Source organism: Scyliorhinus canicula, chromosome 3 (assembly GCF_902713615.1).
Source record: "Scyliorhinus canicula chromosome 3, sScyCan1.1, whole genome shotgun sequence".
NCBI classification, from domain to species: domain Eukaryota; kingdom Metazoa; phylum Chordata; class Chondrichthyes; order Carcharhiniformes; family Scyliorhinidae; genus Scyliorhinus; species Scyliorhinus canicula.
In genome coordinates, this window is record NC_052148.1 from 125,215,213 (window position 1) to 125,227,398 (window position 12,186).

Genomic DNA, 12,186 nt, shown 5'->3' on the forward strand with positions numbered 1-12,186 from the left:
TATTGTTACATGTAGGCTTACATTAACACTGCAATGAAGTTACTGTAAAAGCCCCTAGTTGCCACATTCCGGCGCCTGTTCGGGTTCAAAGAAGGAGAATTTAGGATGTTTAAATTACCTAACAGCGTTGGCGGGATTCTCCCGCAACTGGCCGGATCGCCCGGCGCCAAGAGCAGCGCGACCGGAAGGTGCAGAATCCTCCGCACTTCCAGGGGCTAGGCCGGCGGCGGAGGGGTTGGCGCTGCGCCAACCGGCGCCGAAAGGTCGGCACAAGTTGGCACATGCGCAGAACCGCCGCGTGGTTCCGCGCATGTGCAGACCGGCCGGCATGTTCCTGCGCATGCGCGGGGGGGGGGGGGGGTATTCTTCTCCATGCCGGCCATGGCGGATCCTTACAGAGGCCGGCATGGAAGGAAAGAGTGCCCCCACAGCACAGGCCCGCCCGCAGATCAGTGGGCCCCGATCGTGGGCGAGGAAAACTCGTGGGCCCCACTTGACCCGGAGTTGATCACAGATAAAATTAGGGATTGTATTTAAAACACCCAAGGCCCTTGGGTGAGGTCAATAAACTGTAGTTACCAGGGGCGAAATTCTCTGACCCCACGCAGGGTCGGAGAATCGCCCGGGGCCACCAAAAATCCCACCCCCGCCGTGGCAGAAATTCTCCACCACCCGGGAATTGGCGGGGGCGGGACTCGCACCACGTCGAGCGGCGAGCTCCCTGCGGCGATTCTCCGGCCCGCGATGTGCCGAAGTCCCGCCGCTGGGAGGCCTCTCCTGCCGCCGAGGTTTGAACCACCTCTGGTGGCGGCGGGATCGGCGGGGCGATCGGACCCCGGGGGGTGCCCCCACGGTGGCCAGGCCCGCAATCGGGGCACACCAATCGGTGGGCGGACCAGTGCCGTGGGGGCACTCTTTCTCTTCCGCCGCCGCCACGGACTCCGCCATGGCTGAGGCAGAAGAGAATCCCCCAGCGCGCATGCGCAAACCGGCAAATGCCTTTCAGCCGGCACCGGGCACCGGGCCTGGAAGGCTGCTGGTGCCGGTTTTTGCGCCAGTCGACGTGGTGCCAACCGCTCCGGCACGGGCCTAGCCCCCGAAGGTGCGGAGAATTCCGCATCTTTGAGGAGGCCCACGCCAGAGTGGTTGGCGCCACTCCCCTACGCCGGGACCCCCCGCCCCGCCGGGTAGGGGAGAATCCCGCCCCAGGTTTGTAACTTTAACACAAGTAACCTTTTATTATGTACAGTATTATTATTAAATGGACAGAAAATGTAATTGACCATCTAATATTCCTTTCCCAACCCTTTCTACTTAGCTGCCCCACTCCATATACACACGCACACATACACATGCAGACAAACACACAAACAAACAACAATGAGGAAAGGATGGTGGAATGGAAAAGAAAATATTAAAAAATAAAAAGTTAACGTTCTTTGATGCACTGGGATGATTCCCAGTTAATGTCCTTCCAAAGTTCAGCTTTCATTTTGATACTTCTTCCTTCTAGGTTTGAGATGGTTTTTCTGGCAAGGATATCTATCTTTGCAGACTGAGCACCATTCCAAGTTCACAACAACGGATGTGCCAGGCCCTTACTGCTTTCAGAACAATACAACAGTTAGCCAATAAGGGAGCGAGACAGGAGAGAGAAGAGAGAGAGAGAGGATTCATTTCATTTCCAAGATCTAAACGATTATCCTCAGTGCGCTCAGAAAGTATTACGCAGGAACCAAACACTGACTGTTGTCAGGCATGACACTGTCCCTGGCCAACCCACTGGTTGCCAGTCAACCAATCGATCAGACCCCCTCCAAACCTGATTATGTAAGATCCACTTGGTGCCGAGGAGTCCGACTTCTCCTTTCCAAAAACAAAATCTGGTAACTGTTTTGACAAGCAAATTGCTTGAACTTTGAGTCTTTGGCTTAAAAGCACATTCTGATTATGGGTCCACAGACCAAAACAATAAAATACATAAAATACATTTAAACAAATGAAATGAACAGGAAGGACTCGTACAAATCCATTATGAATAATTATTGAAAAATGAATACATTTAAAACAAAATTATGACGACGAGAGTGGAAGTGAAATTCACTCCACAATGTCACCCAAAGGATCAAATGCTAAATGTTGATGTTAAAGAGTGAATGAATACATGTGGCAAATTACGTGCACATAGGTGATTTTGAGTAACTCCATGTTGAGTGAAATGTATTTGATTCAAAGTTCTGACAAATTTGGCTACTGCTCCACAGTTACATATCTATTACTTTCACCATCATCGCTTCTTGGATGACAACAGTTGCTAGACTAAAAGAAAAGTATTTCCTAGGCTGCAAAATGCTTCGAGACATCCAATGGCCAGGTTTTTTTAATAAATCAACAATGATATGAATATTGGCTTTGATTATATTACCTAATTCCGGTGCATCAGATGAGAGTATGGTTAAAAATATAAAGTCAGTGTAGATTTATTTAAAGCAATTCATACTTGATAAGGGCACCTGTAATTCATGACAACCAAAAAAATACAGTTATATAGTGTCTTATACAGTGAATGGTAGAACCCTCAAGAGTATTGACAGTCAGAGAGATCTAGGTGTACAGGTCCACAGGTCACTGAAAGGGGCAACACAGGTGGAGAAGGTAGTCAAGAAGGTATACGGCATGCTTGCCTTCATTGGCCGAGGCATTGAGTATAAGAATTGGCAAGTCATGTTGCAGCTGTATAGAACCTTAGTTAGGCCACACTTGGAGTATAGTGTTCAATTCTGGTCGCCACACTACCAGAAGGATGTGGAGGCTTTAGAGAGGGTGCAGAAGAGATTTACCAGGATGTTGCCTGGTATGGAGGGCATTAGCTATGAGGAGCGGTTGAATAAACTTGGTTTGTTCTCACTGGAACAATGGAGGTTGAGGGACGACCTGATAGAGGTCTACAAAATTATGAGGGGCATAGACAGAGTGGATAGTCAGAGGCTTTTTCCCAGGGTAGAGGGGGCAATTACTAGGGAGCATAGGTTTAAGGTGCAAGGGGCAAGGTTTAGAGGAGATGTATGAGGCAACTGTTTTTTACACAGAGGGTAGTGGGTGTCTGGAACTTATTGCCGAGGTGGTGGTGGAAGCAGGGACGATAGTGACATTTAAGGGGCATCTTGACAAATACATGAATAGATTGGGAATAGAGGGATTCGGACCCAGGAAGTGTAGAAGATTTTAGTTCAGATGGGCAGCATGGTCGCCGCAGGCTTGGAGGGCCGAAGGGCCTGTTCCTGTGCTGTACTTTTCTTTGTTCTTTGTTCATGACCTAAGGGTGTTCCAAAGGGGTTTACAATCAAGGTACTTTTGAAGTGTGGTCACTTTAATTTAGGAAATGTGGCAGCCAATCTGTACACAGCAGCTCCCCCACCAGCAACGTGATAGAGACCAGATAATCTGTTGTTGTGATGCTGATTGAGAGATAAATATCAGCCAGGACTCTGGGGATAACTCCTCTGCTCTTCTTCAGAATCGTTCCATGGGATCTCTTTACATCCACCAGACAGGGCCCAGCCTTGGTCTTATAATTTGAACAGGTTTTACATAAATTACACATTAGAATAGGATATCTGATCACTTAGAACAGAAGTGCATATTACCTGGGGAGCAAAGCTATCACTGTGGCGAGGATGCAGACCAGATAGAAAAGTGGGTCTGACATTTGTTGCTCCATGATCCAATATGGATTTGATGGGGGGTTGCAGTTTATACAAGTTCCTCCAAAGGCCAGTGCAAACACAAAGTAAAATAAAGCACTGCCTACCAATATGACCCAATGAATCCAAGTCTGAAATACATATAAAACATCAGTAAATTAACTGCTGCTGGTTGGCACTTTGAAACATCAAAACCCGAAAACTTGACAAGAAATTGATTTTAAATAAGCTGTATTTTGTTGGCATTTAAGAATCCAACTCCTATTAAGTTTCGCAACATCTGTCAAAAGGTATAAGTTTGTCATTCTAATCAGGCACAAGTCTAGTGCTGTTTCCAATTGTTTGCGGTAACTCTCTTCAAACTATAATCAAAAAGAACCACCTTGACCATATGCCTGTGTCCAACTTTATGCCATAGGGTAGGTTATAGCATGTTAGGGTAAACCGTTAATTGTCAAGTAAAGTTTAAGTCAGTTAATTGGCTCAGCACTTCATAAGGTGCATATAAAGGAGAAACTGTTGAGATAATGCAAACTTTCTGTCAGAGTGAATAAAGCTCTGTGGAGAAGACTTGGATCAGACATAGCTGGGGCAGCCCGGTAGCACAGTGGTTAGCACTGCTGGCTCACAGCACCAGGAACATTGGGTGACTGTGTGGAGTTTCACATTCTCCCCGTGTCTGGGTGGGTTTCCTCTGGGTGCTCTGGTTACCCCCCACAGTCCAAAGGTGTGCAGGTTGGATGGATTGCCCTTAGTGTCCAAGAGGTTAAGTGGGGTTACTGAGTGACAGAGACAGTTGGGGGCATGAGCCTTGGTTGGAGGGTTGGGGAAGACGCGATGGGCCGAATGGCTTCTTTCACACTGCAGCAATTCTATGATTCTAAGACTTTGTTTTTATGTGTTTTTCACCAACGGGTGGCATGGTAGTACAGTGGTTAGCACTGTTGCTTCACAGCACCAGGGTCCCAGGTTCGATTCCAGGCTTGCGTCACTGTCTGTGCAGAGTCTGCATGTTCTCCCTGTGTCTGCATGGGTTTCCTCCCACAAGTCCCCAGAGACATGCTTGCTACGTAAATTGGACATTCCGAATTCTCCTTCTGTATCTGAACAGGTGCCGGAATGCGGCGACTAGGGGCTTTTCACAGTAACTTCATTGTAGTGTTAATGTAAGCCTACTTGAGACAATAAATATTATTATTAATTAGCCACTGGAATTTTAGGGTGGTAGCAAAGGGTGGTTACTGCTTGTAAGTAAAAGATTGGAAACTAAGTTTATTCAGCCAAAATACTGTATTTGAAGCTAATCTTGTCTGGTTTTGAGTCACTATGGAAAATTACTAATCAGAGTGTGTCAGGGTATTATTACCCACCAAAGTTCTCGGAGTGTCAACCTTATGAGCAATGGAAGAATAAAGTAACAATGTGGACATGGATTACATTCTTGCCAAAGGAAAACAGGAAAGGCCTTGGCACTTTCACTATACAAAAGTAAAATAAGATGCAAGGTATTTTTGGAGTTGAAGCTTGAGCGTTTGGATATGAATGAAGATTTGGAGATATTAAATTTAATGAATTGAACCGCCGTCCGTTGAGCTGTGAAGCAATAGTGCTAACCATTGAGCTACCGCGCCGCCCTATTTCTATTTAATTAATTTCCATTTGCACCCTTTCATTCTATTTTTTTCTGACAGACTTTATCATTATATTTTGTGAGATTTTTGGGGTCGGTCGTGGAACAAGGAAGCTCACGGACATCGCAGAAAAATGCACCGATAGTTCGAGCATTCTCTGTACTTGGACTTTTATCTCTGTCAACATGACTATAGCATAGTTTAATGCGGATACCAAGCTTTATTTTGGAGCCATGTCAGTGATACTCTTATTCCATGAGTAAAGAAAATCACAAACACTAAAAAATAAAAGGCTGGATTCTCCGCCGGCAGAATGCTCGGTTTGGCGGCATCTCGAGGGTTTCCTGACGGTGTGGGGATGCCCATGATGGAGCATCCTGCCGGCGGGGTGAAATAGAAATGTGGCGCGGCGGGGCAGAGAACCAGCCCAAACTTTTAAAAAATATAGTTTCGAAAAATTTTAAATTCATCATAATGGAGACATTTAATAACATTCCAAGAATATAAAGTTACTTTTCAGAACCAAAATGAATGTTCAACAATAGGTATTATTCAGATCATTGTTAGAAACCCAGTTACACAAGAGACGAGGAAGGATAGGAGAACTAACGGAGGGGTGGTTGGGGAAGGTGGCATTGTTTGTGTAAGCCAGGTTAGCTGGGATTTGGTGGTTATATTATTCTGCTTTTGTTTTTGAACTTTGATGTTTAAAATTGTTAAAATTATAAATGCCACAATAAAATATATATTTTTTTAAATCCAGTTACACCTCATTTATACAAATTTTCTTTTGTTTTAAATAGTGAGGATTGTTTGATTGGGGAAAAATTATGATTATATTATATAGTAAACAAAAGTTAATCTTAATTCTTTTGTTCCACTTAAGGGATAGTTTCATTTCTAAGAAGGGAGAAATTGTTAGGGTAGGGAATAATTAACTGGCAAGGAGTGGCGGCACGGTAGCACGGTGATTAGCACGGTGATTAGCACTGTTGCTTCACAGTTCCAGAGTCCCAGGTTCGATTCCGGCTTGGGTCACTGTCTGTGCGGAATCTGCAGCTCTCCCTGTGTCTGCGTGGGTTTCCTCTGGGTGCTCCGGTTTCCTCCCACAAGTCCCGAAAGACATGCTATTAGGTAATTTGGACATTCTGAATTCTCCCTCTGTGTACCCGAACAAGAACCAGAATGTGGTAACTAGGGGCTTTCACAGTAACTTCATTGTCGTGTTAATGTAATGAAGATTATTATGTCAGTAATTGTAGGTTAATTCTCTAAGCCAGGGGTGGGCAAACTTTTCCGTGCAAGGGCCACATTCAGAAATTCACAATTTTAAAGGGCCGCATAGTATATTAATTAATAGTCCCGGTTGTAACCAATTAGCGTGCGGCATATACCTCAGCACTTGCCCCAGCGGCATCCTGCCTTTAGCCCTCTTTTTCTCTACTTTTCAAAAATGGCGCTTCACCCGGTTATGATTCTGGGCGTCTCATATAGAACATAGAACAGTACAGCACAGAACAGGCCCTTCGGCCCTCGATGTTGTGCCGAGCAATGATCACCCTACTCAAGTCAACGTATCCACCCTATACCAGTAACCCAACACCCCCCCCCCCCCCCCCCCATTAACCTTATAAAAAAAAAAATAAAAAAAAAAAATTTTGTGCCCACCCCTGCTCTAAGCACTTCATTGGGCGTATGTAATAGAGAAATATATCGATTTGAAGTTTGCAAGTTTCCTTTGGGGTATTGTTGTCGGTCATCCCTTTATGGGACAATACCCCCCCCCCTCACCTCTATTTGTTGAATTGTTCAATTTGACAACATTCCTGCTATATTTAAGAGCATTAAGGAGAAACTAGTAAGCTAACGTAAGAAATATGTCAGTGCAAATAAAGCTCTGTATTGAAGACTTGTTTTCTGTTTGTCTTTCACCGACTAGTCAATGGAATTTTACAGTTTACAGTAGTGCACCATGGTTAATGTGCGACCATCCTGCCCCAGACAACAGGGTGATAAGCTTACAACCCCCAGACTTAACAGATGAAAAGACTGCATTTTGCTACAGGAGCAAAAAACAATTTGGCGAATCACTGTCCAATTCTTTCCTGCACACCTATAAATAATGGAATGATAGCAGCTTGGAAAGCCTCAAAGAAAGGAAAGAAAGGTGAATTCATTTTATTTGTTTTTTTTTTTAAGATCAGAACGTGGGGAAATTGTGCTGTATGCAGTGGTACGTTTGGATAAGAAAAGTGCCTGGTATACCTCAAATTACCCGAGAAAGGGAAAGTATCTTAAAAATTTGAAAAGGTTAAGCAAGCCATTTTACAATGCTACTATGCAGTTGTTACATGATTGGTATTTTCTACTAACAGGACGCAGCTATCAGTCCAAAAAGATGTTCTGCCGACCACACAATTGAGTAATGAATGAATTTCAATGTCTGTACAATGTTGTGTATGAAATGAAACGAAAATCGCTTATTGTCACGAGTAGGCTTCAATGAAGTTACTGTGAAAAGCCCCTAGTCGCCACATTCAGGCGCCTATTCAGGAAGGCTGTTACGGGAATCGAACCATGCTGCTGGCGTGCCTTGGTCTGCTTTCAAAGCCAGTAATTTAGCCGAGTTAGGCCTTACATCCCAACCATTAGCTGATTGAATTAAAAACCATGTTTCTTTGGTTGTTCCTAATAGGCAGTGTACAGACTATACTCAACCAGTTGGTATTTGCAAAATTCAAATGAAGATGTCTACTGTTAAATGTGACTTTATGATTGAGCAGCACTTGCTGAACAAGCCTGAGTGCTCTCATAGCTAAATTAGCAACCAACTTGAGATCGTCAGTCAAGCCGTATCATGGCTCATTTACAGTAGAAGCTAGAAGCGACAGACATTCATATGCATTGACCTATTCTCTGCAAACAAAAGGAATATCTTCAAGCCTTGCGCCTTTTTTGGATGCTGGGGAACAATCACCCAGCTCAGTTTTTATCCAGATTTTCTCCAGGGGCTGGTTTAGCACACTGGGCTAAATCGCTGGCTTTTAAAGCAGACCAAGGCAGGCCAGCAGCACAGTTCAATTCCCGTACCAGCCTCCCCGAACAGGCGCCAGAATGTGGCGACTAGGGGCTTTTCACAGTAACTTCATTGAAGCCTACTCGTGACAATAAGCGATTTTCATTTCATATTAATGGACAAAGGGCAGGCCTGTTGTCCAATTATGAACAGCAGGCAGGCTCTCAAAGTTGTAGGACCAATAGGAGACCCTCCAACACTGAAGTAGCACCAGTCTGTCTGATTCAGGGGGCAAGGGTATTGCCATTTTAAGGTGCCCATTCTCCAGGTTTTTGGAAATTAAAATGAAAAAACACTTCAGGATTCAGATCACCAACATAAGGTGGCTTATGGTTGTACCCGAGACCAGGCAGGGAAGGTCTCTAAGGAGTGCTGGCCCTGTGCCCTGTCGCCGGAAGACTGAAAAATTCCTGTCGGCCTCTGGCAATAGGCCTTAAAGGAGCTGAATTAAGTACCCACCACTTGCAGGCCAGTAGCTCTACTGCCTCTAATGTCTCACTCATTCCCACCACTAATTGCCTCTGGGAACATGATCCAGGGGCAGGATGGTGCTGGGAAACTGGTATGACAGGTTGCAGCATGAACTTATGCATCTGCCCATCTCCTTGTTTCTCCCCATCGAGGCCTAAAATTCAGCACAAGACTCTGTAGCCAAAATACTGTTCAACAGGATACCAGCACTGCGCTGATGGACACTGGGGATTTGTGTAGAGTTGGATTTTGTGCAGGGTAGTGCTGGGAGACCTGCGAGGAGAATATTAGAGATATCAAGTCTTGAAGTGAAGAAGGCATTGAAGAGAACATGATAATGAGTACCTTAATTCTTTTGAGAACGCCCATTAAATCTCTGAACCAAATTTTAAAATATAATCAGATGACTGAGAATTATTCTCATGATATTCTGAATACTATAATTTAGCTTCCGGTAGATTTTGTGTAACATAATATATTTTTAGGAATAGGGACTAAAAAATTAGAATAAGTATATAAACTTTGAATGCTTTGTTGAATGTTATAACTTCGATATTATAAACGGAACATGTAGAATTACTTACCCAAGTATCACCTTCTATCATTAAGTGTAAAAGAATTATGCACAGCATTGCTGTATTGATAGGTGTCCCGAATGAGTAAATATCCACATCTGAGCCAAAAAAAGTCTGAAAACAAAAGGATGAATTTAAAATACAATTTATCATAGCCATTCTGAAGATTCCATTAAGTTAAGTTTCTAATTTTAATGAATGTCTGTGAACTTAGAATGATAGAATGGTTGCAGCAAATGAGGCCTTTCAGCTCGCTATGTCAGTGCTAGCGCTCTGCAAGAGCAATTCAACTAGCACCAGTCCCAAACCTTTTCCACCTAGCCCTTCAAGCAGAGTGTGGGTGCAATATCCAACTTACGGACAAGAGGCGAGCTCTCCAAACTGGAAGGAAAATAGAAGGTCCTCCAGAACCGAGGAAAATCACAATAAACTAGATTTTGTCATGTATTTGTTGTTTATATTTATAATTTTGAAAATATGCTTTTCTAACTTTCAACAGACTGGAAATTTCACAATTTGAAATGACACAGAACTACACTTAAGGTCACCTTCCAGCTAAGGTGAAAAATGTACAAATCACTCTCAGGGGTGTGCAAAAAGAGAGACATTTTCTATAATTTGCAGACCATCAAAATTTGTCACTGTCGAAAGAAGAGACATTAAAATCCAAAATGCACTTCCGGTTGCAGCTATGCGGAGCTAAGCCGCACGTTCGGCAGCTCCCGCTTTAAAAGGACTTGTGGGCTCTTTTAAGGGCCCCAAACGGCGCTGATTTGACGATTCCCGGTGGATAAAGGGGTCTGGAGCAAAACCCCCCGGGATTTATGGTTCGGACTCGAAGTGGGGCGAGGAGAAAAACGGCAGCAGCTCCCCTGGAAAAGCGGGGGAAGGTGGACAAAATGGCGGCAGGTGGAGCCCCTGAGGAGTGGAGGCAGTGGGCTGAGGAGCAGCAGGCGGCCCTTCTGCGCAATTTCACGGAGCTGAAAGGGGAGTTGTTGGAATCCCTGAAGGTGACGACGAGTAAGCTGCTGGAGATCCAGACAACCCAGGGTGCAGCGATACTTGAGTTGCAGCAGCAGGCCTCTGAGCGCGAGGAGGCACTAATCTCCCTGATCCTGAAGCGTGATAAGGACCCCTTGCAGTGCAGTTCATACAGGCCGATTTCACTGCTGAATGTAGACGCCAAGTTGCTGGCGAAGATCTTGGCCACTAGAATAGAGGACTGTGTGCCGGGGGTGATACATGAAGATCAGACGGGTTTTGTGAAGGGGAGGCAGCTGAACACTAACGTGCAAAGGCTGCTAAATGTGATAATGATGCCGGCAGCAGGAGAGACGGAGATTGTGGTGGCATTGGATGCGGAGAAGGCCTTTGACAGGGTTGAGTGGGGGTACTTGTGGGAGGTGTTGGAGAGGTTCGCGTTTGGGGTGGGGTTTATTAAGTGGGTGAGGTTGCTGTACGAGGCCCCGATGGCGAGTGTAGCAACAAATGGGAGGAGGTCCGAGTACTTCAGGCTCCACCGTGGGACGAGGCAGGGGTGCCCCCTGTCCCCCTTGCTTTTTGCGCTGGCAATTGAGCCTCTTGCCATGGCTCTCAGGGTGTCGAGGAGGTGGAGGGGGTTGGTGCGAGGTGGGGAGGAGCACCGAGTGTCGCTGTGTGCGGACGACTTGCTGTTGTATGTAGCAGACCTGGGGGGGGGGGAAGGGGGAATGCCGGAGGTGATGGAGATTCTTGCTGAGTTCGGGAGTTTCTCGGGATATAAATGGAACCTGGGCAAGAGTGAGCTGTTTTTCGTACACCCGGGAGATCAGGAGGAGGGGATTGGTAGGCTCCCGCTAAAGAGGGCAGTGAGGAGTTTTAGGTACCTGGGGGTTCAGGTGGCTAGGAGCTGGGGGACTCTGCACAAGCTCAATTTTACTAGGTTGGTGGAGCAGATGGAGGAGGAATTTAAAAGGTGGGACATGCTGCCGTTGTCGTTGGCGGGTAGAGTATAGTCCGTTAAAATGACGGTACTCCCGAGGTTTTTGTTTTTGTTTCAGTGCCTCCCCATTTTTGTTCCGAGGGCCTTTTTTAGGAGGGTGAACAGCAGCGTTCTGGGATTTGTTTGGGCGCATGGGACTCTGAGGGTAAGGAGGGTCTTTTTGGAGCGGGGCAGGGATAGAGGGGGGCTGGCGCTGTCCAACCTCTCTGGGTACTATTGGGCGGCTGATGTCTCGATGGTACGCAAGTGGGTAATGGAGGGGGAGGGGGCAGCATGGAAAAGGATGGAGATGGCGTCCTGCGGAGGCACGAGCCTGAAGGCACTGGTAACGGCTCCGTTGCCGCTCCCTCCAATGAGGTACACCACGAGCCCGGTGGTGGCGGCCACCCTCAAAATTTGGGGGCAGTGGAGGCGACACAGGAGGGAAGTGGGGGGCTCGGTGGAGGCTCCGCTGCGGGGGAACCACTGGTTTGTCCCAGGGAACATTGATGGCGGTTCCTGGGGTGGCACAGGGCGGGCATTAGGAAGTTGGGAGACCTGTTTATTGACGGGAGGTTCGCGAGCCTTGGTGAACTGGAGGAGAAGTTTGAGCTCCCCCCGGGGAATATGTTCAGGTACCTTCAGGTCAAGGCGTTTGCTAGGTGACAGGTGGAGGGGTTCCCTTTGCTGCCCCCACGGGGGGGGGTAAGGGATAGGGTGCTTTCGGGGGTGTGGGTCGGGGATGGGAAGGTGTCTGACATCTACCAGG

At 46.3% G+C, this 12,186-nt stretch overlaps 1 protein-coding gene across 4 annotated transcripts in view; it reads right to left on the bottom strand.

Annotated features, from left to right (window-relative positions):
• The window catches only part of LOC119962941 (probable phospholipid-transporting ATPase VD), a 363,410-nt gene that overhangs the window by 7,898 nt on the left and 343,326 nt on the right, over positions 1–12,186 (bottom strand). For all 4 annotated transcript variants that reach the window (XM_038791265.1, XM_038791266.1, XM_038791263.1 and 1 more), the window contains 2 exons: positions 9,467–9,571; positions 3,648–3,835 (listed from right to left, as the gene is read on the bottom strand). In XM_038791265.1, coding sequence (XP_038647193.1) covers positions 3,648–3,835; positions 9,467–9,571 — 293 coding nt within the window. The remainder of the gene's footprint in view (positions 1–3,647; positions 3,836–9,466; positions 9,572–12,186) is intronic.